Genomic DNA, 27,146 nt, shown 5'->3' on the forward strand with positions numbered 1-27,146 from the left:
CCACTCTGGGCGGCTCACAGCACATATCAGAACATACTAAAACATCAAGCATTAAAATATGTCACGTAATAGCCCTGGTTCCACTTATGTCACTGTTACTTATTTACATTTATATATTACATTTAATAGTCATTAGGTGTTTTCATTTAAGAAATAATGAACCTAAAGCAAATTAAAATATAATACAGTCTGTGTCCCTGGAACGTTTGTCATTTGCCTTTAGAAATTAAGGGAAATAATAATAAATTTTTATTTATACCCCGCCCTTCCCGGTTCAGAAAACCGGGCTCAGGGTGTCTAACAAATTTAAAACAATTGTGATACAACAAAAAAACAGCATAAAATACAGTATAAAAGCGTGAATAACAATTCAAAGTTCTAAAATCAGTTTAGGGGGAAATTCATCCAATAATGATTTTTAAAGAAAATGCACCAAGTACAACTAACCAACAGCACAGAACCCAGAAGGTCGGTCTGAAAACAGCCAGCTGTGATTCTCAGGAAGATGGTTAGGATACATACATGCCCCCTTAAATGAATGCTTCCCAAAACCCATCACAGATGGTCAGGATCCCCCTGGCCCCCGCCCCCGGCTGCCTTTAGCCTCCTAAGTACCTGAAAATTTCAGAGCCCTTTTGAAATCTATTTCAAATTGGAGAATGTTGATGTGTGTATTAAGAGATTGAGTTTAATGAGCTTTGGGTGTGGGCTGTAGTTGAGTGTGCTGGTTTCCAGAAGCCAACCGTTAAGAATGGCCTAGCACCTTTGGAGTGTAGTTCTAAGAATCTCAACTATTGTACTTTACCATTCATTTTCTTACAGTAATTACTTCTGTGTAAATAAATAAAATCTGTACATACTGCATTTCTGCCCCACAAAACGAGCCCCAGCAAGATCTCTCACCACAAAGATTAAGACACTAAAAAAAAAAAGTATTTGTGTATATATAGATACTAAAGGATATTGTAGATCTCACACACAAAAAAAACAAGCAAATGCAAAGTGACTCCTGGGCCAAAGGAGCCATGTTGGGATGAAGCCGTCTGTCTGTATATGGCCAGGGATACAAGATATGGGACAGGGCTTTGGTGCCCTGGCCCAAGCCTTGTTTTGGTTTGCTGAACTATCTGATTTTGCTTAGTGGCTGTTTTGACTGTCTTGTTCTTCTCCAGCTGTGCTTGCAAGGCCCCTAGTGCTAGAGAAACGCATTGGCATTCAGCTGCGGATTATCCAGCTTCTGTCTAGGATTGAAGAAGATTGGACCATTGATACCAAGACCAAGTTAACACCTCTTGAATATGCCCTTGTTCTTTTGGATAAGATGAAGAATGAATTGGACATAGGCATTGATATAATAGAAGAAATAAGAAATAAAATAAAGGAAGCAGTAAGTGTTAGCATTTCCTCTTCTGTAGGCACTGATTACTGTTTCTCAGCCTAGTTAGTATGAGGACAGCTGTCTTGAGTTTCAAAATGCAGTATATTTAGGAAAGGGTTTAATTAAGGTGCTAATTCAATGCCAGGATTAACTCTTGCCTGTTTTTCTCCATGCTTAAATTGGACTTTTAAATAAGTTCACAAAAGTTAATAGAAGCAAGGAGGCACGATTCCTATATGTTGGGATCAAATGAAAGAGAAATGTCTCCTCAGAAGCGCCTGAGTTTATTGGAACTCAGCATGTTTTGAAAACTTGTTTCCTTCGGGGGCAATCCAGGAAAAGCTGGCTTCTTGACATTCCTAAGGCATACATTATTTCAATGTTGTTAGCCTACAGACATTTAAGTAACTTGCCTTACTTGAATTTTTTTTTAATTCTTTAATAAGTGGCCTAATATTACACAATGAAAACACACTGGGTTGAAAATGTGAAGCAGATCTAGAAAATTGCCAGAGGGATAGCTCTCGAACAGTATCTTCTTAGATTAGGAACATTCCCCCAAAGTCTTCCTTGCAAACCATTATTTTGTCTTTCTTCTCCAGGCTGTTATAACCTGTCTAAAAAACAAAGAATATGAACAAGCCAGCAAGATCTTGAGGAAACACATGTCAAAGGACCCAAGTTCCCAGGTGAGCTTTCAGCAGGTATGAGTTCATGTCGCTGTTGTTGTTGAAATGTGCCTCTTATAGAGTCATTTTACTGCAAAGCAGAGTCATGGTTTGTCCTTCCCACATTCTCCAATTCAGTGAGTGTCTTAAATACTTGAGAGTTTATTGTCCCCCTTACGCAATGAGAAAAATTGCATCCACAAGCAGCCCATGTTGCTACAGATTGTGGTCCACATCTCTAGTCATCATTACTTTCATGCATTTTTGACATTACCTAGACTGCTCTGGTGGTTTGGCTTGTTTTGTTTAAACTTCTAATGACTGCAAAAATTGCTTTTATCTCTGCCCTGTGCTGCAATTTGCTTGCAAGTACTAGTACTGAAAAACATTTCCCCTTGCTTAGAAAATGAAGTCGATGTTCCAGAGCATCATCCGAGAAAAAAACTTCGCTCATCCAGCCATCTGGAACTTCTCCTATAAAGCTTTCCAGCAGAGAATACTTCTGTATTTAGAAAGCTGCTTGAGTGACTCTGAGCCCTTTCTCTTAGAGGTAAGCAAGGGTGTGGAGTGCTGCTTGATTGAGATGTGGGACGTTGTAGTGGGAGTATAGCTTAGTAGTCGAACATCTACTTTGCATGCAGAAGGTCCCAAGTTCAATCCCTGGGATCTCTAGGGAGGGCTGGGAATGTCCCCTGCTTGAAACCCTGGAGAGCCGCTGTCACTCAATGTGTGGTGATAAGAAACTATATGAACCATTGGTCTGGCTTGGCATAAGGCAGCTTGCTTTCTTCATATATTTCTGTGTGTTGCTGGAGCACTTGAATATCACCCACATTGCCACAGCAGAACTCTTGCCGTCTAAACACTGTGATCAAAAAAGTACATTCAGCACCTGAGGCTTAAGACAGAAGCCTCCCTGGCCAAACTAGTATGTGTTTGGGAAATATTTTGTGAAGAGCAAAGTAGTCCACAGCAGAACAGCACAGGGCTCCAATGTCACATTTGACATATATCAAGCTTGTAACCTGACAATGTTTTGGACTAGCAATTCCCAACAGCTCCAGCATCATGAGGCCCTACAATTAGGGGATTTGTAGGTAAAGCATCTTCAGGGCACCAGCTTGGGCATGGCTGCTGTATATAACTAGAAAAAAGAAAATAAAGTTGAGAAGTGTTCTCTAGTAACTGTTCACATTCTCTGTTTAAGATGGCAAAAAGGTATTCGGATGATCAGATAGAGACCAGGCTCAATCCTTTGGAAATGGCCAGCAAGGAGGAAATGGTGAAAGAAACCTCAGAGGTGGCAGCAGCAGATAAACCTGAATCTGTGGGAAGATCTGATGAGACTTTGGAAGAGCCCCGGCCTGAGACAGGGCCTAGAAATACAGTGGAAGAACAGCCAAAGTCTCTGGCGGGAGGCCGTGAGACAGTTGCAAAGCCTTTGATGGAGGCAAAGGGAGCTGTTTTGGAGCTTGCTAAAGTGGTTGATGAGTGCCAGGCAGCTTCAAAGCCAGAAGAAGAAACTAGTGGAGCTGCAGAGCCTGCTGTGGTTTCTGTTGCCACTGTCTCAGCAGTTTCCAGTGACTCTGACAGGTTAGCAGCCTATGGCCTCTTACAGTTTTGACTCCCTTTGCCATGCTGGGCAGCTGTTTTGCCATACAACTTCTGGCTCTCAGCACTTAGACTCAAATTGCACCTGCTGCCAGGGGAGCAAGGTCTTGGGGGGGGGGTCAGCAACATAAATTGGCAAAACTTGTGGAGCAACCTTCTGATGTTTCTTTATTTTGCAGATGCTCGCCTAAGAGGATGGGCTCGTATGGGTTTTCTACTCTGAGGGATGCTTTCAAGATCCTGTCCAATTCCACAGATGCAGATGAAGAGTTTTCAAAACTGGACAAGTTGAACTGGACTTTCCCCAAGCCATGTTTGGCTTCTGATTTCCACGCAGCCAAGTGCCAAATGGAGAAGAACCGTGCTGCCTCCAGGCCGCACCCCAGTGAACGCTCAGTGTCCATAAGCACATTGGTTATGGGGTCAGAGAGCTGGAACCCCCCAACTTCCTGCCAAGTTCCATCCAAGAGGCCTGTGGCAACTTTGGTTGTCCGGCCTGCACAACCCCAAAAACCCACCCAGCCTGATGATACCTCCCGATATCCCAGGTAAGAGGCTATGAATGCTGTGGGGTCTGCTGGGGAACTGGCACAGCATGAGGCATTTGCTGCAACTTTCACCTTTGCAAGGAATCCATTAGAAGGCCTTAGGCCTCAGCCCAGAAGCTCCAAGGAAGGCAAAGGTGGTTTGCAGTGGTAGGGTTGCATCGCTGTGCATCTTCTCCCCCAGCTAGTAGAAGCAGATTGCGAGAGAATCTGGTTCACATACCTTGTCTTAATTTTTATTACTCAGATTGCAAAGATAGCAAAATTGACAATACGGTCTCTGGCCCCATTAAAGATTGCTAAACAAATTTATTGTGACAGAAACACCTGTGCCGGACTCTGCTTTGTCAGATGCCTGGAATGTTAGCTTCAGTTGCCAGACAGAAGGTAGAAAACGTTATTTCTCTCCCCCCTCCCTCCTTCCGTCTGTACCAAGGATAAGGGTTTGTATTTCTGCCACCAGCTATTTGCTCATATTTAAGCTGCCATAGGTCTCTGCAGTGGTGTGTTTGCTGTGACAAATTAACCTCGCTCCTTTTCTGATACTTAACCCAGCATCTCCATAATCCTGGTTGTGTGCGACATTAATTGATGCAGCTCAGTCCCGTCTCATCTCCTTGTGGGGAAGGTCTTTCCTTACTTGTGTTTCTCTGTTCCATTCAGATTAGCAAAGAGGAGACTAATTTGTTTAAATCGGGATGAAGAAAAGGAGGTCTGGAGTGATGAGGATGAACTTTTTGGTAAGCAGCTAGTATCCTGTATACAGTAAGCAGAGGGATTTGGGGGCACAGCTCTTGGATCAGAAAAGTAAAATATTTGGACTACCTACTCCCAAGTGCACAGCAGCAGCACTGACAAAATTACTGCCTTTTGCCTCAGACTGGCTTCTTGTTCTGCATGATGCTCAATTGTAGCTCCATGCACTCTTCTAATTAAAGCAGCTGTGCAGTTTTGATGGCTTCTCACATTGCATTACCCAGTGACATCACAATGACATGGGGAAAAACATTGCCAGCATGGCAAGCAAAGAGAACTGTTAACTGCGGTCCTTCAGGAGGCTTGCTTAGGCAATTCCCAGACTAGCTAAAAGCAAAACTCTCAAAACCTGGTAAACATCTTGCAAAAAGTGATAAATTTTGTGAACCGTGCTAGAATGAGATGGCAACTGTGAGTGAACATGGATGACTGTTTGCCACATAGTTTAGGGTTGCCATATCTTGAAGAGCAAAAAAGAGGACAGCCTGAGCCAGGGAAGGAAGTGCACCTACATTCTTCTTTTCCCAGCTTGGGCTGGCGGCAGCAGTGGTGTGTAGAGTTGGCCAAGCAATAAATGAATAAATAACCCCTCCCTACAACCCTGGACATTTCCTTTAAAATGTAAAAATCCCCCTGGATGGGCCTGTTGGCCCCCCAAAAGAGGACATGTCTGGGATGCCCTGGATGTATGGCAACCCTAACATAGTTCCATCAGTAGTTGACTGTACACATCATGCCAAAGGCTGGGTGGAATTTGACCACTACCCTGGATTTCTGATGAGGTGCAGTAGTGGTAAAACCTCCCAACTGCTGAGCCAGTAGCGATAACCAGCTTACCGAGTGGTTCCATGCATCCCATAAAGTTTGTAAATGAATTTGTGTTTCAGAATCGAAGGAAGAAAGCAGCAGCAGCACCAACACTTCCCTCTTTGGTTCGAAAAAGAAGGTAACCAAGCCTACACCCAGTCTGGAGCTGAGCACTCCAGTGGGGAGAAATAGGCCTGCCTTGACAAGACCCCTCTAAATGGAGGCCAGTTGATGAGGACCCCCTCTCCCAAATGAAATAACTGATGAAATCCCCATTAATGGGAACATAGGAAGCTGCCATATGCTGAATCCTGGTCCATCTAGCTCAGTATTGTCTGTGCTACAGGGTTTCAGGCCAGGTGTCTCTTTTGTGGCTCTACCTGGAGATGTCACAGGTTTGAAGCTGGGATCTTCTGCATGTTCAACCACTGGGCTAAGGGGCCTCTCCAAATTAATTAAATAAGCAAGGGTCTTGGATACCCAGGTGTTTCAAAGAAGCCTGGGCAATCTCAGCACATTATATCTGCTATCGTTGATGGCCTCTTCAACCACACTTTAAGGAGGCAGAATTTTATTTTTATTACCCACATATTGCAGAAGGAGGACTAAGTGTGCCACCAAGTTGGGTTTAATGTCTTGAAATAGGGGCTGGATATTTGCCTGCTGCGAGTTACTGGGCTACATCCCATGTCAGTGGCAATCCTCTGTTAGCAACAGCCATGGAGCCATCTCCAGAGGGTGGGGTGTCTGTCGTTCTGACAAGGGGCACGTCTTGCAGCACTTGATGGTTGCTCATGAGAGCCTATGCTCTCTTCTTTCTAGATCTGGACTTCAGAGGAGTCTCAGTGGATTAAGGAAGGCGTGAAGAAGTTTGGGGAAGGGAGGTGGAAAGCCATTTCCCAGGCATTCCCCTTTAAGAACCGCACTCCTGTGGCGATCAAGGACCGATGGCGGACGATGAAGAATCTGGGGCTCTTGTGACCCTGGGGGCAAGTGCCTGAGCTCCAGCGCTATGTGGACACGGTGGGCCAGAGGTGCTTTTGCAGTGTGTTGCATTGGGCCAGCAGGCTGGTGGCCACAATCTCTTAGCTCACTGGAGGCTTCTCCCTCTGCTTTCTGACATAGGCTCTCCCCCTCCCTCCATTTTGTTTCTTTTTTCCCCCCTTTTAGTTTTCAGTACTGAAAATACAGATTCAACCTTGTGTAAACAATTGGTATGGAAAGTGCACGTTTTACAGTATAAAAAATACGTCATTTCAATTTTTTATTTTGCCATAATCTTCTGGAGTACAAATGCTATAAATAAGGTTAAAGTAAAAAGACAGTAGAATAAGATATGTTCTATCCACAAACAGGATGACATCATCTTACAGTCTCACAATAGGCAAACATTCTTATTTACTTGTGGAATCAAGTTACTTCAATTAGTATTAATAACATACTATATAAAATCCCACCACACTGCACCAAAATCCATAGCTTATGCCTCAACTTGAATTAATTGAAAACTAAATGTAATTTTTGCTGAAATTGCAGTGTTGTACATGTTTTTATACCACAAAATATTTCCAGTGTTGGACAATAGACCGCCTTGCTACAGTTCGTAAAGTGATGAGTTCTTTAGATAGTACTTTTTTATTTATACCTTGGAACATTGTTAAAATAAAAAGCTATGGAGTGAATTCAGTTGTTTTCTTTATTAGTGCTATTAGTTCTATGTGAACCAGGGACCAAACAACTTTTATTCAAAAACAAGTCCACCATAAATGTATATTTGTCCCCTTAGTGTCACATCCACGCCAACATAAGGGGCTTATAGTTGATGTGATGTTGGGATGGAGTCCTATACCATCTGTGGAAGATTTTGAGTGAAAGTTCTTTAATATTTGCAGACACTGACTTAAAGGGTTTCTTCATGCATATGCCTTTCCAAATTGAGTCTTCCATTGTTACTTTTACATCATATTCCCATATTGATTTTAGGCTAGACAAGTCCCCAAATTAGTTCTGTACTAAGTAACCATAAAATTTTGATACTACTTCCTTACCTCCATTACCTAGTGGCACCTTGGATCATTCAAAATTAGTTGCATGTAATTTAACTATCAGATCCTTTAGTAAATGTTTAATTTGTAGAATTTGAAGCCTCTTTAAAGTTAATTCCCATTTTTGGTACATTTAAAGTTACTGGTCTTACTTCTGTAAAAAAAAACACAGTCTGAAATAACCCAATTTTACCCTTTTCTTTATTTTAGCTTTTAAAGTATCATCTTTCAGACTGGCATGTGTCTGCAGAGAAGTGAGTGGTGAACAACCTGGGGAGAGTCAACTTCCATTTTTTCCATATCCTCAATTTAGTTTGTAATTTAGTTATTCATTTGGGTGATCATTTTAAGGTTTTTGAAAGATAAAGCACATAGCAGACCTAGGGCTATTTGTTTTTCTTCCAAATTGATCCATTTCTTACCATCCTTCATAATCATGAAAGCCTGCTGTCTCAATTGGAACGCATCATGATATACCGAGAGGTTTGGTAAACCCCAACAACTTTGATTTAAAAAAGAAAAGAAAGTAAGATTTCATGGGCAACCTTGAAGACTTATCGTGAAATATGAAACAATATTGGTTTGCCATTTGGACGTTGGAGAAAAGTAAGGAGGACCTGAAAGAGGGACAGAAAAGGGGAATTAACATGATATGTACTGCTGCAATAGAGCCTAAAAGGGAAAGGTTAAATTTGTTCCATTTTTAAAAGTCCATGTTCATTTTTAAAATAATGGGATAATTCAGTTTAGATTCATGGTTCATGTTTTTTAGAATTGGCACACCCAAGTCTCCAAATGCAGAGCAGCACATAGGTGGTTTAAGAATATGACAAGTGCGTATTTGAATCAGTGGTGGAAGACTGAAAAACATCATTGATTTTCCAGTGTTTATTTTTAAGCCTGCCACTTCAGAAAAAGATGTTAATTCTTCCTTTAATGCACAGGCTGACCCCTTAGGGCCTTTCATCATCACAACAATATCATCTGCATACATTGTCAACAGATGCTCTTCGCCCTTTCTCGAATATCCTTTTACATTTGGATTAAGACGTAAGATATTAGCGAATGGTTCAAAAGAGAAGACGAGGAGCAGTGGCCACAAGGGACAACCTTTTTTGTCCCCCTCCAGATTGCAATTGCTGAGGAGTCCATGTTATTAATTCTTAGAGCAGCTGAATTATTTGAATAGCTATTGCTGTAATAAGGTGATTACCTAGTTGGCATGTCCGCAAAATGTTAAGAGATAACACCATTCCAGACCACCAAAGGCTTTGTAAATTTCTAAGGAACATAAATCCAAGAAGAACAGTCTTATGGGATCCAAGATATGCCCAAGAGGTATGTTTCGTCTGTATGGATTAAATTCCTAATTATTAGATTTAAATGTGCAACTAAAATTGAGAAGATAGTCTGGTCCTGATTCAATAAGGTAATTGGCCTGTATGAGCACACCTGTGCTTTATCTCTGCCTGGCTTTAGAAGGACAGTTATTCTGGATCAATGCCTATGTATCAGCGCCTGATTGCTCTTGCCAGATGGATAAAGTTGACAAATATAAAGTGTGAGTAGGTCTCTGTATTTCTTAAAAAATGTGTTGCCAAGCCCATCGGGTCAAGGGCTCATATACAGTATTTCAGTCATTTTAATAGCTTGATCAATTTCTTCTGCAGAATGTTGTTGTGCTTTCTTTATGAAAGGTTTGATAACACATCTTCTCACTTAATTTTTTTCAGGTAAAGGGTTATTTGGGTTATATAGCTCTTTATAAAACACTATAAACATATTGCTAATCTGATTTTAGTCATGAGTGAAAGTTCCATATTTAAAGTAATTATTTAAATAAATTGCTTACTTTTGAGAGCCCTGGCTAGCACTTGGAATGTTTATTACCATGTTCATATAATTTTTGACTCACAAAGAGCATGGATTTGCCTATTCTCTCCATATATAACACTTCTAATTCTGATCTTTTGTGTTCCAATTTTCTAAGGATTTCATTAGAACCTGTTTCAAAGTGCATTTCCCCCCTAACTTTTGTATTTCGTGTTCCTTTAACAGGCGCTGCTTCCCATGATAATTAAAAGGAATCTCCACCATGCTATTTGGTTTGGCACTAGCATTCCATGTGTTCTGGGACAGGACAAAGGTGTTGCTAGTTGTTCTCCCATTGGGGCAGACTGTTCCCGTCACCACTGTTTTTCCTGTTCTTTTTTTTAGCTGGTAGTACTGCTTGAACTTCAAATGTGTTGGAGGACATGCTGGCTTCTGTGAGTCCAAGAAGCGGTTGATTGTGTAGCGTGGATGGAGCCATGCACCACGTGCCCCCCTGTCTTATCTCAGCTGTTGGGAAAACTTCCTCCTGCAATACACACTTTGTCCTTCAAGCACCAGCTGCTACAAGCAAGCAGAGTTTGTGCTTTGGGAGAACTTTTGAGTAACAAGGAGACAAGAAGGATTTGCGCTGAAGTGGGTGGAATGGAATGCAGCCACACTCTGGGCAAAGAAAAGGGCAAACTAGTTAGGGCAGTTTTTCCCAACAAAGGGCTTTAGTAGGAAAGAGATACTATTTAAATCAAACTGCAGTCTTGGGACTTAAAATGTAGTATGTGTGAGTTGCAGTAATGAAAGTGTGACCTGCTTTACCCTCTAGTATAGCAGATTTGATCGCTTTGTGCTTTTTGCTGTTGGGTAACCTGCCTTCATCTAAGACAGAATAGATATGAGCATTTCCTGTTGCCTTTTAGCATAAAAGCATCAGAAGAGCCCTGCAGCAGCTGAATAATCTGGTCAAATAGGGGCCCATCTAGTCCAGCACCTGGTTTTCAAAGCGGCCAACCAAATGCCCCAACAGGAAACCTGCAGCAAAGAGTACCAGTGTGGTGGTTGAATTAGCCAGAATGTCAGGCTATGAGGGACTGGTTCCAGCCAGGTTCAAAGCACTGAGCAGGAAAACTCCCTGGGTCAGCCTGGTTCAGGCACCCTCTCAACCTCACAGGGTGGTGGTTATGAAAAAGATGGTGTTGGAGGAACCAGGTATGCCACATGGAGATCTTAGGAGGAAAGGTGAGGAATCAATGTTCTGTCTGCCCCTTGGCTGCCTCACCTGTACAGGACCTAGTGCTCTGCTGCTCAACTGCTGCAAGAGGCTTGTGCTTGAAGGAACACTTTACCCCTGCCTGCCCTAGCCTCCAGATCTCTTGGACTACAGGTTACATCAGCACAACCATCTGAGACTAGGGCTGATGGGAATTGCAGTCCAAGAAATCTGGCAAGCAGCAGGTAGGGGGAGGAACTTCTTTCCAGTGAGCTCACTCCGCGTGTCCTTAAGGCATTGACTGCTTCCTTGAGGAATGAAGAGTTGATTCAGCAGCAAGCTGTACAAACACAGGGCATGAGGGTGGAGTTAATGATTACCAGCTGCCAGCATGCTGGACTCCAGCTCTGGCACTTGCCTCCAACCAAGCTCAGCTACCTTCCCTGTGGCAAGATGCTTGCAGTGTTACCTGTGGCTGCAATGGTGGGCTTGTTGGTGGGGGGGCTGGAACTTGCCCAAGCCCGCAAGTCTGAACCTCTGAGTAGTTCCAGCGACCAGCCTCTTTTCCGTGGGGCGGACCAGTACAACTTTGGCATTGTCATCCCTGCAGGCAGCATAGAGTGCTTCTGGCAATTTGCCCATCAGAGCGGCTTTTTCTACTTTAGCTATCAGGTGGGTGCCGGTGGAGGGGGTGCTGCACAAAATCCAAGGGTTGTGCTGTGGTCAAGGGGGGACAGTAATGAGCAGACAGATTCTCTAGTAGCAGCAGAACCAGGGAAAGGGATTTGGCTTGGGGAAGAGCATCTGCTTGGCATATAGGTCTCAGCTTCTACCCCTGACATTTTGAGGGAGGGCTGGAAAAATTTCCCTGGATGAAGCCCTGGAGAGCCACTGTCCGTCAAACTGAGAGAATAACAAACTAGTTTGGACCTATGATCCAATTTAGCATAAAGCAAGTTCCTATGTTTGTAACCAGCATCCCCCAGAATGCAAACTGGGAATCTTGCATTATCTTATTGGTTGTCATGAACCCCTAAAGTATCAATAGTCAAGCCAGATTCTTTCATTGCACCTTAAAGAGCTTGCTCAGGTTTAACTATCTTGCCCAGTTGAGAATACCCAGCCCTAGCCTGCATGATGGAAGGGCTGAGGGGCATTGTAATCCAAAACATATGGAAAGTACAAGGGTTACATGGACGGGGAAGGCTGGTGGCATTGCTGAGTGTGCTTTTTAGATTCTAGATTTTCCAGAAGTGCCATTTATCCATAAAGATGATTTAGGGACTTCCTGAAAGGAACCTTCTCTCACTCTTGGGTTTGCCAATGCTGAGGTCTCTGCCAAAGACCTCCCTTCAGGTGCCAGCTATAAAACTGGAGCCTTCCTGCTTCTTAAACTCTTTACAGTGGTACCTCAGGTTACAAACACTTCAGGTTACAGACTCCACTAACCCGGAAGTAGTACCTCAGGTTAAGAACTTTACTTCAGGATGAGAACAGAAATTGCGCGGCGGCAGCGGGAGGCCCCATTAGCTAAAGTGGTGCTTCAGGTTAAGAACAGTTTCAGGTTGAGAACGGACCTCCGGAACGAATTAAGTTCTTAACCTGAGGTACCACTGTACTTCTAAACTGCCTTGACAATCCAGCCTCAATGGTAGGTCAGCACAAGCACCGTGGCAGTCTCCTGTCATGGCACTTGTCCTCAAGCCAGAAACTTTCAACTCCACTTTCCTCTTGGTAAACTGGATTGCTCTGAAGGTGAACAAGACCATGACCATGCTGTAAATCCAGTCATGACGCAGGAGCTGGAGGCAGGAGTGTGATTCAGCTGGCACCGTGACTGGTTGATTCTAGTTGAGATTGGAAGGAAGAATATTTTTGTTTCTTAGCAAGGATCTAAAACAAAAATGTGGAGTTATTGCATGGGCCAGTTTCAAGGAAATAGCTCAGCTTCCTCCAGGCACAGCATCCAAACCCTGAAAGTGGGAGGGTAAGGCAATCGCATATATTTGCCACCCACCAAGTCAGGGTTTAAGGGCTACCAACAAGAAGTGGGTTGGCTGGTGGTGGCAGGTCAACTTGCTAGTTGCCCACTCCTACACTAAGTGCACTGGGAACTTTGTAGACAACTGCAATTCCTGTCTCATCATCTGCTTGTAGAGGTTTGTGGAGAAGACACATATTCAGCATGTAACCTGTTGCCTTGAGAGTCCAATGACTAAACTGTTTTGTCTGAATCTTTTGTGCATACTCTCTCATGAAATTGCTGCTTTTGCGAGAACTCTCCTTGCCGTGTGTGTGTGTGTACACACCAGCAGCATAACTGATAGGTACATCATGCCTTCCAATATGGAAATAGCAGCTCCATTTGCCTTCTGTAGCTGAATACTTGCACAGATCAGCTCTTGCATCTATGAAACCAAAAACAAGAAAGTGGCAGGTAACATGGTTATAGCATTACCAATGCCATCCCATTTCTTGTCGTGGCCTGTCCTATCCCTATCCTATCTTGGTTTCAGGTGCAGTGGTCTTCAGGTCTTGGACATGACCAACACATCCTGGCAACTGCAAATGACCCCAATGGGGTCCACCTTGGCACCTCCCAGGATACACGGGGACAGATCAACTTCCAAACCAAGGAAACAGGTGCCTCTCTCTCTGTACCCACAGCCATATCAAGAGTGCTTTCTAGACTCCCTGAACTGGCCCAGGTGCAGCCTCCAAGCAAAATAGGTGATCCTGAACATGCAGTGAGCACGTCCCCCATTGCGGACTCTCCTCCCATAAAGCCACCTTGAAGTGGGTGCTCAAAGGCTGGGTTCTGAAATAGAAAACCTCTGTTTAGTTATAACCTCACAGGAGGAAAAACCTCTGGGCCCATGGCTCAGCAGGAGAGCATCAGATTTGAAGACCCAAGATTCAATTCCAACTATGTCTAGACAAGTTTAGACAATGCTGAACTAGGTGGTCCAATGGTCTGATTTGGTGTAAGGCAGCTTCTTATATTCTATGAGACACACCTACCACCTTCCCCAAAGATATGGGGCTAGTATAACTATGAATGATGTTCAGAAAGCACTCTAGGAATGACAGGCTCTTTCTCTCTCTGGACCACTTCATATTCCCCCAAAAGGAAGTTGAAAGCAGATTGGTTAGATGGGCACAAGCATAATCTCCCTTGCTGCCTGCCACCCCATCTTACTCCTCCATTTATGTTTTCTTTTTAGAGGGATGGACAACAACCAGGGAATCCCAGAAAAACTTTGACTGTAATCGGATTATTGCATACGAGGGCCAAGCAAGCTACCTTTAAATGACACAGCTATCCCTTTTAAAATGTAGGCTATCTTCTCAAGAAAGGGGCACATTCAGTCTCTCTCTTACAGACCTGAACTCAAATTGTGTTGCTCACACCCAACACCAGAAGGCCTTAAATGCTGCTGGTTCACCTGGCACAAGTTTAACTCTTTCTTGCAGGCTTCTATCAGCTCTGTCTGAGCAATCGGTACAACCACTTTGGCTCCGTGCAGGTCTACCTCAACTTTGGGGTCTTCTATGAGGGCTTTGATCTACAAACTCCACAAGAAGCTGAGAGGAAAAGACTTAACGACACACTGGATGCAATTGAGGTAACTTATTAAAGAACTAAAAATAAATAAGGTAGCAGTGATAAAGCTGGGAGCTATTTGGAACCTCCAGGGCTGGGGAGAAATGGGACAGATATGATCTCCTTCATGCTTGATGCAGCCTGGATATTTTACTTAATTTTTTACCCACCTGAGTCTGACAGCTGTTAGGGAGAAGGACAGGCATCCTTTCCTTTCAGGCTGTGAAGGAAAAAGCTCCCCATGGTTGGCCAGACAGCCGGTTGCCAGGAGCAGCAATCTGTAGCCTAAGTGAAGTATCTGTTCAAAGCCACAGCAGGGCCAAGGACAGACATCTGGGACTGAATAGCTTTCCCTGCTCCACTCTTTTGTTAACAGGAGAGCACCAAAAAACTGATGAATGGCATTTTCCAAATGTGGCGCCACTACACTTTTAGTCGGATGAAGAGCACCTCAGACTACTTCCTTCTGGAGTCCAATTACAACTACGTGAACTGGTGGTCAGCGGCCCAGAGCCTGGCCATTGTTCTCTCTGGTGTCCTGCAACTCTACTTCCTCAAGCGCCTCTTCACCACACAGCCCACCACAGCCACCAACAAGCCACGGTGCTGAGGCTGCTTCAGAAGGCTATTTATGCCAGGCTGAAAAGCCAAACTGCTCTCTCCTTGCCACCCTCTTAACACCCAACCGACTAAATACCTGCAAGCAGCAAAGGAGAGCAAGGGCATGTCCCCCTGCTGGTGCAGCTTCTTTTTTGGTGGGGGGAGGGGTGTTGGCTGAAAAATCCAAGTATTCTTCCAGAGGAGCCACAGGGGGTTGGTTGACTTGAAACTGCCCCAAGTTAAAATAAACATGACTCAAAATGTGGGAGTCCTGCTGCAACCACAGCATAGGTATGTGAGATTTTTACATTGATCAAGAGGTACATTAAGGGCATAGTTAGTAAATGGGGGTGCGCATGCAGACACACACGATCTCCACCACCACCAAACACAAGATTCCTTCCTCTTCCTTTAGAGGCAGCCAGCTTGGAAGCAAAGGCAGCTGCAGCAGGGAAGGTGAGAGGAAAAGAGAACTTCTAGCTTTTGGTTCTCCATGGCTTTGTAAAACACCTCTGGTTCCCCAGCCCCAAAGCCCAGGGCAAAATAAAAGAGGCTTTAATGTAATCAAGTTCCATGAACACCAGATGAATCAAGACAATGAAAGGAGAAAAATGAAATAGCTTTACTGTGTCAGAATTGTAGCTGTGTCCCTAGAACTGCCAGGCCTGCAACTACATCCCAGAGTTTTGTGACTCATCTACAGTCTCACTGTGGCCATCAGGAGGTAGACAGGTATTTTGCTGGCAGTTTAGCAACCTACACAGTTGCGCCTTCCACAGTCTGCATGAAAAGGGGCACAGGCTGGTTGAAAGCCTGCAGCTTCTATCTGAAGGAAAGTCAGTCTTTGGGGCTTTCTGCCCTGCCATTTATGTCAGCGTCTCTTCATGCCGTATGTATTCTCCAATATCCGCTTGGTGAAAAACCACGATCGCCATGGGGTCCACTTTCCGGCACTCCTGGGTGGACTTGGCTGCCACTCCAAAGCCCTAAGAAGGTCAATTGGAACAAGGAAGGCATTAAGACCTTGGAGGGGCATTGTCTTAACTTCAAATTCACTCGGGTCCAACCATCCAACCCACCTACCCACTAGGTGTCACTCACCAGGGGGACGTCAGCCATGGAATATACCACCACACCCTGGTACTGGGCAGTGCTCTCTGTGATGCGCCCCAAGCCAGACTTCAGTATGTGGTTCCCATAAAGGAAGGACTGCTCTGCCCCAGGCTTCACCCACACTTTGTACTGCATGAGAAAAAAAAATGAGAGATATCCTCTTTGAGTTACATTAAATGTACCACTACACGGGTTCCCTTTCTTGTCCTCCTTAGATTAGCACAAGGAAAAAAAATACCCTCCTTCCCAATAAACAGCTAGCAGGTCCCCACCCCACACAGCACTAGAGGTGTTTTGACATTTTTGGAAGGCTAGGTAAAGATAAAGGGACCCCTGACCGTTAGGTCCAATTGCAGACGTCTCTGGGGTTGCAGTACTCATCTCGCTTTATTGGCCGAGGGAGCCGGCGTACAGCTTCTGGGTCATGTGGTCAGCATGACTAAACCACTTCTAGCAAAACCAGAGCAGCGCATGGAAACGCCATTTACCTTCCCACCAGAGCAGTACCTATTTTGGTAGGATAGTGCCCCTCAAATAAATGGTCCTCTGTGCCATCTTTACCTTGGCGTAGGGAGCAAGGTAATCAAGGGCAGTGATGTGGAGTCGGAACTTCTGGCTCTTGGTGAACTTTCCAAAGCAGGTGCCGAGAGACACCAGATTCTCCCGGGGGATGTTTGTAGCAAGCTTCAGAATCTTCTCACTAAGAAACAGAAAGCAAAGACTTATCATTAGGACTCGGTCTCTCCAGATTCAGAAGCTCCAAAGTCACCATCAGAGCATCACTAAACCATGCTGTGGCCTGAGGCACACTCCAAGTACCTGCAGCCAATATTGTGGCTTTTTGGTCATATGCTTCCATAGGGGAGAGGAGAAGCTTTAAGGTACCTAAACCAAATTGGGGATACTGAGATGATGGAAAGGCAGGTTTGGGGATTTAATCCAAGCAACCCTAAAACAAGAAAGACCTTATAGCCACTCCTGGTCCCCAAATACAATGTGGTGCACTTGCACTGGAAGTGATAAAATGTGCCAAAAACTGGATCAGACAAGACGGGAGCTCAGAGTTAAATTATGAGACCAAGTCCCTCCTCTCTGTCCTTCATTTGCATATGAAAGACTGTCCATGAGTACAGCTTCCCTTAGTTCAGTTCTGCTCCTTTTACATCTTTTGCTCTTCTGCTGCTAAAAACACAAGGGAAACAAGATCTCTTTCCCAGCACCTTGCAGCTCTGTAGTGAGAACAAGCAGCATCTTACAAAAGAAAACAGGCCCTTTCCTTTCCCCCATAGATGCCTCTACTCTTCTCCCCACTCACAAAGACGTGGGTACATTCTGGAAGAGGAAGAGAGCCTTACACATGTTCAAAGATCCATCCTTTTATTTTTACTTAATGTGTGTTATGGATGAAGGTGTTAACGTTAATAACATGCCCCAGGGTGTATGTAGGGCCTCCTCACCTGAGGTAATAGACACGGTCCTTGTGCAGGCGGAAGCAGTAGGCACCATCTGGCCGGTCAACCAGGAGCTGGATGTTCTCACCAATACTTAAAAAGGTTGGAATAAAGAGACACACTGTCAGCCAGTCCCCAGAAAACATGAGAGCAGCCCTCTTATGCTAGATTTGACCAAATGCCCAATTAGTTCAGCCTCCTCCTCCTGGCAAAAGCAAGTCAAATGCCTGCAGGGGGCCAGCAAGCAGGGTGGAGAACAGCAGCCATTTCTAAGACATACTGCCTCTGTATATGAAGACTTCAATTTTAAACTATTATACTGACTTCCCTATAATCCCTGTAATTATTTTTCTGCATTAAACACGACCCATCTAGTTCTCCTGCTGTTGTCTCCCAGCTAGTGGTATTCCGTGGAAGATTAAGAAGAGCTATTCCACACTGGTACAGTCTGTATGGGAAGGTGGGTGTCCCCTTCCTCGCAGCAGAGCATGGGTTGCTGCCTGCCTATAATGTTGTGATTCTCTACATCCATTGGGGTGGGCTAGATTCTAGAGGACCTTTGCGGTATCTTCCACCGCTATGGTTCAATGACGCTTCCATTTTACTTTCTGGGCCAACAGCAAGAGACAGACTTCCCCTCCTTCACTGATTTCTCTAATTCCCTCTGTCCATTGGGTGGGGATCCGGATATCTTGTGTCAGTGAGTTCCATGGGTTAATCATAAAGCCTAATGAACCCAGAGAACACAAATGCCACCACAGCCACCCCGCTTACTATTTGGAGAGCTTCTCGAAGAGCGCGCGCGTTTCTTCCTCCGTGAGGGGCCGCATCGCACCTCCCGAGACAGACGCCGGAGACCCGCGTGGTTCCAATTCAAGGAAGCCTCGGATCAAAGACGTGAAGCGGAAGTTGCAACATCAAACTAAGTTCGGGTGTCCCACACTCATAGGCTCTTCCCTCTCTAGGCTGACACACAGAAATATGTCTATGGTCACAATAGAGTGCAAGTGATCTTCATGTCGGAGCGTGACCTCCCGGTCACGTCATACGAACACAGAGGTTTCGGGCAGAGCGGCACCCGGATCTGCCACGGAGGACTAGCCTCCGCCTCTGGCTAGCGCGGCCTCCCGGTTGCCATAGCGATCATTTCCTGGTCCACGTCGAGGGAGGCCCGATGGCGGCCCCGGAGCCTTCGGCGGACCTAGAGGAAGCGAGCCTACTGGCATGGCTGTTCCGCGGGGCGACCTCGCCGCTGCCTCCGCCCCTGGCGGCGGGGGACGCGGAGCTGGCGACCTACCTGTCGGCGCTGGCGGGGCTGGGCCTGGAGGCCTTGCGGAGGGAACCCAGCCGGTTGGCGGAGGAACGAGCGCAGCTCGGGGCGCAGACGCGGGCCTTGGCCTTCGCCCACTACAAGACCTTCATCCGCTCCGCCGAATGCACCGCTGAGACGCGTCGCGGCTTCGGTGGCATCGAGCAGGGCCTCGACCGCCTCTTGGGCCGCCTCCCACCCTTCGCCGAGGCCTGCCGGTGAGCAGGAGGAGTTGGAGGCCAAGGCTGCCGCCACACTCCTTTTGGGGGCAGGAATAATCCTGGGGCGCCCCACAGTTAACTTATGGAACTCACTGCCATTGGAATGGGTGGGTTAGAGGGGGCTGGCTGGCTTCCCCCTTTGCTTTTCCTGGCCTAACCTGCTTTCTTCTTCTTTTGCTCCTGCCTCCAGGAACTTCATGCAGGAGGCTGAACAGATCGCTCAGAACCGCCGTATGAACAGCCTGACTCTGAACCTCCACACAGAGATCCTGGAAGTGCTGGAGATCCCCCAGCTGATGGACACCTGCGTCCGCAACAGTTACTACGAGGAGGCCCTGGAGCTGGTGTCCTACGTCCGCCGCCTGGAGAAGAAGCATGCCACCATCCCTGTCATCCAGGTGCAGACATGTTAGAGCCTGGCAGGTGCCAGAGCTGCCTTAAGCCATACGGTGATAGTAGGTCCCAACCATTTGCTACTAGAGTTTCAGGACCTGAGCAAAAGCTTAGCGAAGAAAGGCATCTCCAACCCTTTGCCTTTGTTTTCTCTGCCATGGCTCACAGAGGCAGAGGTAGTGTGGCTTCTGTGCTGGTTTCCTAAGTTTGATCCAGGTGATACCCGAGGCCCACAATCCTGGGCCATCATGAGCTGTCATGTTCTGTTTGTAGAAGCCAGAATATTTCTGGATCTGAGGCTTCTTCTCTTGTTGCCTTTTTTCTTGACTAAGTGCTTATGTTGCTTATTGCAGCCAGGGTTTGTGCATGTGCTGTAGGGATCTATTTCTTTGATTTTAAACAAGAGCAGGATACAAGCAACTGATCTCTTTAAGTGCAATCTGTAAAGCAGGGATAGATAGAAGGTAGATCACACCCCATCACTGACTAACAACTCTTGGCTAATGTCTAATTTGCTAGTTGCAGGGATTCTTGTACAGAAAGCTGAGATGAGGCAGGCCCTGTTCTGATCCAGTAAAGCCCTTCTTCCATCTGCAAAGAAGAATGCATTCTTAAGGTCACAACACTTTATTTATTTACCACGTTCATATCCCACTCTTCCTCCCAAAGGAACTCAGGATAACAGCAAGTTATACCTCTTTAAAAGTTCCCAAAAGTACACATCATTATAACATGCAGTTACCTCATACCAGGTTTGACTGTGCACTAAGCCCAATATTGTCTACTTTGGCAGCCAGAGTATATCTAGTATATCAAACAGGTATATCTACCAGTGACCTGTAGACCCTTTCTTAAGTGATCACATGGATGGACCATAAGGACTCTAGTGAAAATAAAATAGTTTGTGCAGTATTGAGATCAGCATGGTTTGGGTACCATGGGTAACAGAAGTTTATTTTGTCTCTCTTCTCCTTCCCAGGGCATAGTGGCAGAGGTGCGCCAGTCCACACAGCTCATGCTTACGCAGCTGATCCAGCAGCTTCGCACCAACATTCAGCTGCCAGCCTGCTTGCGCATCATTGGCTACCTTCGCTGCATGGATGTCTTCACTGAGGCTGAGCTACGAATTACTTTCCTGCAGGCACGGGACATCTGGCTACGTTCTATCCTTGCTGCTGTTCCTGGTGACGACCCCTATGTGCATATTACCAAGACCATTGAGGCCTGCCGCGTGCACCTCTTTGACATTGTCACGCAGTACCGTGCCATTTTTGCTGACGAGGAGCCGCTGGTGCCTCCCCCTGGGCAGGACACCCTCAATGAAAGTGCCATCTTCCATGGGTGGGTCCTGCAGAAGGTCTCCCAGTTCCTGCTGGTGCTTGAGCGTGACTTGCAGCGCGGTGTGGGCAGCCGCCTGGACTCCCTGCTGGGCCAGTGCATGTACTTTGGCCTCTCGTTCAGCCGTGTTGGAGCGGACTTCCGGGGCCTGCTCATCCCCATATTTCAGCGGGTGGCACTGGTCACCTTCAAGAGAGCCATGCAGGAAGCTGTGAACAAATTCCAGGAGGAGATGAACTCCTACACGCTAATCTCTGTGCCGACTGCCTTGGGCAGCAGCAGCAGCACCATCCCTGTAGCAGTGGCTCCTTCTGCCCAGCCAGGCACCCTCCAGCCCCCCATGGTGCTGCTAGATTTCCCACCACTTGCCTGCTTCCTCAACAACATCCTGGTAGCCTTCAACGACCTGCGCCTCTGCTGCCCTGTGGCTCTTGCCCCAGACGTGGCGGCTACCCTGGAGGATGCACTTGGCCAGGTGGGGCTCTCTGTTGCTCATGTGCACCAAGAGGCTGGATTAAAAATGCTCCAGATGTCTAGGTGACAGGACAGAAATTTGCTAGCAGCAGAGTTTTAGCTGCTTGCAGCCTTATCTTTAGTTATACTCCTTGGAGTTTCCTAGCCCTTTTCAGCAACTTGGCAGGTCATGTTTGTGAGTTTATGCTTGTTCCCTCTGATGTTGCTGCTGTCTGTCTGTTCAGGGATGGGCCTCTGGCTTATTTCAAGAGGCCCTTTGCAAGCAACCAGTTCAGGCATCTGACAACAGCAATCAGTGCTTGCTTTGGGTGGGCTGGAAGAGAGAGAGAGAGAGGAGAGAGAAAGTGGTTGACCTCGCCTGTTTTGGCTACTGAACCTACTCACCACTAGCTCTAACCCCAGCCATAGTCACCAAATGGCCCCTGCTGGATTGCCTGCCAGGAGACTGTGGCACTTGAGAGATCAAAGTTTCTTAGTCCCTGCTCTATAAGGTAGTACGTGACATCTTGTCACTCAGCTTCTGGGTGTGTCCCAGACCGATTAGCTGGGCTTTTATTTTGACCATTTGATGAGGCTAGCATGCTAAGTAGTACTGCAGTCCCTTCCTTCCACTTGGACACCAAACCAAGAAATTCTAGCTTCTCTTTTTCTCTTTGCAGGTGACAAAGGTCATTCTGGTTTTCCACCGGGCAGAGGCTGTGGCCTTCAGCAGCCGAGAGCAAGAGCTGTTCATTCATTTCTGCATGGCATTTCTGGAAGACTTGGTGCCCTACCTCAACCGTTGTCTGCAGCTCCTCTTTCCCCCAGCACAAATTGCACAGACTTTGGGTATGGCTGCTTGAATACTTTTGGTGGGGAAGGAGCTTGCAGCTGAGCCCTGGCCTGTGGTGGATGAGTGGCTTCTGCTTGTGACTTTGTGAACAGCACATTGGTGGGGTGGGGTTGCTTGGTGGTGGTCCTTGTAAGCCTGCAAGTCATTGAAATCTGTGCTCAACAGTTCAGGCTACTGCCAGGGGAAGGGAGAGAGAGAGAATTGGCAGTAGTACAAGGAATGTTCTCTAGCTTAGGGTTGATGTAAGATTTTAACTTCTCGTTTTAATATATTTTCTTTTTTTACTGCTAGGTGTTCCCCCAACACAGCTGCACAAATATGGCAGTCTTGGCTGTGTGGATGAGCAGCTGATTCAGGAGCTCCTGGCCTCAGTCCTGCCGGAGAAAGAGACTGTATCTCCCTTGTCTGAGGAGAAAAGGCTGACTGAAGAAAGCCTAGCACCTCCTCCATTGGACTTGGAACTCCCTGATGCCAGGCAGGAGGCAGATCCCAGTGCCCCAGTCCCTGTTCTGGAAGCAGAAGAGAGCAGTGCAGCTTCTGGTGATGCCTTGCTGCTGAGTGCTCCTCTAGAATAGTTTTCACTGGATTTTGCCTGTTTTCCGGGGTTCCATGACACTTGAACCTGACTGAGGAGAGACTCATTCCTGCCATGGGCAGGCACAGCTCTTGGTTTTGGGTTCTACTTCAGCACTTCAAGGACAAACTGAGTTGAGCTTTCATTGCTCTGGTGGGAAGGAAGTTGGGTGTGGACACTGGGAGGAAGGAATTTTGGTGAAGGTGGATCAGGGTTTGAATAAACTTGATTGCTTGTTTGGTTCTCTGTGTTGTACCTCACTATGCTGTACTGTGAAGAGAGTGGGCCCCTGAATCTTCTCTCCCGAGGCTAGTTGCTTTAGGTATCAGTCAGTACCAGTTTTTTCTGGGCCTCCCCATTCACCAAAAATGCTCGTCTGTCATCCTTATCTTCCTCTCCTCTGGAATTGCCTGATGCCTTAAGCTGCAGAATAAAATGTGTGTCTGCCAGCTTTCCCTTGATGTCTCAGACTAGGTATGAATTTCTTCTTTGGAAAGTCCAACTTGCTGAGTGTGGGAATCCCACTCTTCTTACCAACTGCTTTGGGTTGTAGCTGTCCCTTCAGACGAGGGTAATTACTTTAGTTGGTGCTACAGGAAGAGGAAACCTGCTAGCCAACACCAAGATCATCTGCAGTTGAAGTCCAAGAAATGAGGTTTAAATAATAATAATAATAATAATAATTGTATTTGTACACTGTCCATCTGGCTGGATTTCCCCAGCCACTCTGGACAGCTTATAGCATATATAAAACATAGTAAAACATCAAACATTAAAAACTTCCTGATACAGGGCTGCTTTCAGATGTCTTCTAAAAGTTCTGTAGTTCTTTATCTCCTTGACATTTAAAGGGAGGGCATTCCACAGGGAGGAGAAGAGTTTAGATCCTAGTTTCTCTGAGCTTTAGTAGACGTGAAATAAACAAATTTAAAACAACAGCTCCATCACCAGGGCAAGTTAAAATGGCCCAGGAGAGCAAGTGAGTGAGATTTTGAATGCTTCAAAATTCTCGGGGGGGTTTTTTTTGGGGGGGTGGATTTTAAGCAAAGTGGACAGGAGGCAAGGAGAGAAGGATGGACTGTGTCTAGGAGTCCTAAAAAGGTAGCAGGTAAGTGTGAGGGAGTCTTAATTGGATTACGTCTCTGCACAGAAAAGGCTAGAACAATTTTTGTCTAGATTGGTTGGAAGGATTTCCCCCCCTAGCAGGTAGTTGAGGGGTGCATCTGTGGAAATGCAGCAAATATTCAGGGCTAAAACTTGCTGGTGTTGACTTTAGCAGCAGGGCTGAGGTGAAGCAGATGAGCCTGAGGCAGCTGCACCAATGATATGATGGGGAAAACCTGTCACTTTAAGAGGGATCTTATTCTCCCCTTTGCTACACAACCGCATCCTCTTATGGAAGAAGCTGACCTAAAGCGTCTGCAAGGACCCCGCCTGCCACGGAGTGGTACCGTTCTTTGTTTTGAGAACTACATTTCCCAGCATCCACGGGCACTTCCGGTTTCCTCTCTCCGCGTGGTTTGGCAAGACAGGAAGTTGGGCGGCCTCATTGAAACTTGAGACTTGGAGTCAGGTAGGGCTGAGGTCCTGGTTGCGGGTGGGGAACCCACATTTTGAAACCCTCCTCGATGTTAAAATAAATTAGAACGAGCCTCCCTGCAGGTAGAAGCCCAGCAGCAGAGTTCTGGCCTTTTGCTGGTCAAGAGTGCATTGGGAGAGCTGAGTTCAAGTCCTCCGCTCATTCCTATGATGCTCACCGGATGACCTTGGACCCTTCATTCTCCCGCAGCATATCCCTACCTCACCGGGTTATTGGGAGAATTAAAATATCGGTGGGAAGGAACCATGTGAGCTGCTTGGAGGGAAATAAATAGATGATGATAATATATACAAGAGAGGTATCCAAAATTTAATTGGAAGGGGTACAGAACATTCCGCCTCCTAATTTTGCTGCTGCAAATCTTAGAATCTTTCTGTATTTCTTTTGCAGAGAAGCCCGCTTTTTCCATCTGCAGAGTCACAGGACAATGCCATACGGAGTAGACAGATCCTTGGTCCATCTAGCTCTGTATGGGCTATGCTGATGGGCAGTAGCTCTCCAGGGTTTGCTATTGGGTTTCTGTGTCTCTCTTCCAGCCCTTACTGCTGGGTATTGAACCTGGGACCATACAAAAGCCAAGCGGATGCTCTGCCCAAGCGCCAGCCTCCAGCCCTTCCCCTCCCAGTGATCTTAGCTAGGCCACCCTTTGACTCTAGAATCTTTCCAGCAGTAACCCTTGGGAGTGCTTGCACCTGTTGTCTTTGCATTATTTTTATTTTCTCATCTTATATTTATTTGTTCTTTGGGCAGATGGCTTTGTGGCTGAAGCACAATTATGGCAGTTTGTAGGCTAAGGCCTGGCTTGGCCTGGATGCTGGACAGCCTCCTTTGGAACAGAGCTTTCCTGGCACCTTTACCATGCAGAAGTTGCAGCCACACTTGTTCCTCTCCGGCAGAGAAGCAGCGCACCTATTGGCAATATCTGCGGCGCAAAGTCTTGAAACCTCCCACCCCACCCTACAGCCACGTCTGCCAGGTGGGGGACCCCATTCTGCGCTCCCTGGCTGCCCCCGTGGAGCCCTCACAGATTGCCAGTAGTGAGGTGCAGACCCTCATCCGTACTCTGGTTCGCGTGATGAGGAAAGAACAATGTGTGGGTCTCAGTGCTCCTCAAGTAGGTGTGCCACTCCAGATCTTTGTGGCGGAGTTCCCTGAGAGGCTCTTTCATGAGCACACCCCCAGCATGCGCCAGGCTTGCCAGATGGCCCCCTTCCCCCTGCATGTGGTAGTGAATCCATCCATGAGGGTGCTGGACTCCCAACTGGTCTCTTTCCCTGAGGGCTGTAAAAGCATCAGTGGATTCTCTGCTTGCGTTGCCAGATACCAAGCCGTGGCAGTTTCCGGTAAGCTGGCAATGTTATTCCTTGTAGCTTTAACACACTTGGATGAGGTGTGAGTTTTGGAGCTGGTATAAGTGTGTGGCGAGCCTCAGGTGTTCAAACTTGGCTCTATGTTGATCTTATGAGGTGTTATTAATGCAAACGGGAATCTACATTATGCATTCCGATTGTGGGAACGTAGCTAAGTACAAACTCATGGCACCAAACAACTTCTTCCCACACTGCCTGTCAAAATGTGCATGTTTTTATGCCAAAGCCTTTCATCAGTAGCACACTCACATGTTGCTTTTCTGTTATTTGGTGTGACTGAAGACAGGAGGTGTAGCAAGGGACAATTTATGTATGAAAAATGGAATGGGGAGAGTGAGTGGGTAGAACATCAGGAGCATCAGTTTCTCCTGCTTGCTTACGCTGTCCTGCTGTGGAATCTTTCCTAAGTCTCACTTTTCTAATTTTTGACAGGACTGAGGGGGACAGCTGGTTTCAATAAGTGCCAGCAAAAAGCAGGGACAGGTAGATATTCTCTGGGTGCAGGGAGCCTGCACTGGGCCTACAGCTTGGGGAAAGTTCAGTCAGATATACATGTTCCTTTATGGGGAGTGAGTCATTAAGGCATGGCAGGACTCTAGAGCTGCATTTCTCACTGGAGTTACTCTTTTCCCTTTCCCCAGGTCTGAATGAAGTCGGGGAGCAGTTTAGCTGGCCGGCAAGTGGCTGGGCAGCCCGCATCATCCAGCATGAGATGGACCATCTGCAGGGTGTGTTGTATATTGACAAGATGGACAGCAGAACTTTTGTGAATCTGCAGTGGGAACAGCTAAATGAGTGAAGGACTGGCCCCAGGGGGGCGGGGAGAGAGAGGCCACTTTTTCTCTGCCTGCTGTTCCTAAGTATGTCCAAACCAGTGAAAGCGACAATAGAAAGAGAAGGTGGACACTTCCAATGTGAGGGGGTTCAATGATGTTTTTACTGTTTGTCATCTTTACTTTCCCTAATTGTGGCATGAGGAGTGGAAGCTGGGCAGGTAAGCTAGACATAAGCATGCCCTGCCCCCACCCCACATGGTGCTGCAGGAGTTTGGGGGGGGTACTAAGAAAGCAGAAGCTGTTAAAGGGTCGCAATTCAGTATCTTTCAACTACTGCATGCCACTCTCTTGGCCAGTGCACTGTACAGTACCTTGAAGAAAAATGGCTTTGTCCAATTTCAGCCAGTGGAAGCTCCAAATAGAGCCTCTCAAAACCAACCCTAAACAACTTGATCATCCACTAATGGGGCCTCTCTCCAGCTGCTCATTTTTGGGGGGGGGGCAAAATTCAAGAAGAAAAAGCAAGGCTGATCCTGTGAGATGGCCTTCTCCAACTTCTACCTTGACTAGTGAAGTAGCATGTGGGAAGGTGGGCAAACACTTGTTAAAAGCAACAGACACCAACTAAAACTTCATAGCAATTCACA

The 27,146-nt window shown here is 46.3% G+C and overlaps 4 protein-coding genes across 8 annotated transcripts; 3 read left to right on the forward strand and 1 right to left on the reverse strand.

Annotated features, from left to right (window-relative positions):
• The first annotated feature begins 2,491 nt into the window (after positions 1–2,491).
• On the forward strand, positions 2,492–7,447 carry TERF2 (telomeric repeat binding factor 2). Its single transcript, XM_053399870.1, has 5 exons — positions 2,492–2,596; positions 3,837–4,205; positions 4,866–4,942; positions 5,846–5,904; positions 6,588–7,447. The coding sequence occupies exons 2-5, from the start codon at positions 3,853–3,855 to the stop codon at positions 6,744–6,746; spliced, it is 648 nt and encodes a 215-aa protein (XP_053255845.1). The 5' UTR covers positions 2,492–2,596; positions 3,837–3,852; the 3' UTR covers positions 6,747–7,447.
• Positions 7,448–10,136: 2,689 nt separating this feature from the next.
• TMED6 (transmembrane p24 trafficking protein 6) lies at positions 10,137–15,333 on the forward strand. Its single transcript, XM_053399869.1, has 4 exons — positions 10,137–11,516; positions 13,361–13,487; positions 14,319–14,470; positions 14,825–15,333. Exons 1-4 carry the CDS (start codon positions 11,202–11,204, stop codon positions 15,056–15,058), a joined length of 828 nt encoding a protein of 275 aa, XP_053255844.1. The 5' UTR covers positions 10,137–11,201; the 3' UTR covers positions 15,059–15,333.
• A 479-nt stretch (positions 15,334–15,812) lies between these two features.
• On the reverse strand, positions 15,813–18,545 carry NIP7 (nucleolar pre-rRNA processing protein NIP7). Of its 2 annotated transcripts, XM_053399871.1 has the most exons (5): positions 18,387–18,540; positions 17,619–17,705; positions 16,723–16,861; positions 16,150–16,290; positions 15,813–16,034 (listed from the first exon to the last, which is right to left on the reverse strand). In XM_053399871.1, the coding sequence occupies exons 1-5, from the start codon at positions 18,440–18,442 to the stop codon at positions 15,915–15,917; spliced, it is 543 nt and encodes a 180-aa protein (XP_053255846.1). In that variant the 5' UTR covers positions 18,443–18,540; the 3' UTR covers positions 15,813–15,914. The 2 variants fall into 2 exon arrangements, with proteins under 2 accessions (XP_053255846.1, XP_053255848.1); XM_053399873.1 differs by lacking the exon at positions 17,619–17,705 and having other exon boundaries at positions 18,387–18,545.
• Positions 18,546–18,655: 110 nt separating this feature from the next.
• COG8 (component of oligomeric golgi complex 8) lies at positions 18,656–26,775 on the forward strand. Of its 4 annotated transcripts, XM_053399859.1 has the most exons (6): positions 18,656–19,139; positions 19,333–19,540; positions 20,515–21,348; positions 22,007–22,175; positions 22,471–22,671; positions 26,377–26,775. In XM_053399859.1, exons 1-6 carry the CDS (start codon positions 18,787–18,789, stop codon positions 26,520–26,522), a joined length of 1,911 nt encoding a protein of 636 aa, XP_053255834.1. In that variant the 5' UTR covers positions 18,656–18,786; the 3' UTR covers positions 26,523–26,775. The 4 variants fall into 4 exon arrangements, with proteins under 4 accessions (XP_053255834.1, XP_053255831.1, XP_053255832.1 ...); XM_053399856.1 differs by lacking the exon at positions 26,377–26,775 and having other exon boundaries at positions 18,699–19,139; positions 22,471–22,996; XM_053399857.1 differs by lacking the exons at positions 18,656–19,139; positions 19,333–19,540; positions 20,515–21,348; positions 22,007–22,175; positions 22,471–22,671 and adding exons at positions 24,228–24,326; positions 25,104–25,696 and having other exon boundaries at positions 26,365–26,775.
• Positions 26,776–27,146: the final 371 nt, after the last annotated feature.

The sequence above is a fragment of the Podarcis raffonei genome, chromosome 8 (genome assembly GCF_027172205.1).
Source record: "Podarcis raffonei isolate rPodRaf1 chromosome 8, rPodRaf1.pri, whole genome shotgun sequence".
In the NCBI taxonomy this organism is placed as follows: domain Eukaryota; kingdom Metazoa; phylum Chordata; class Lepidosauria; order Squamata; family Lacertidae; genus Podarcis; species Podarcis raffonei.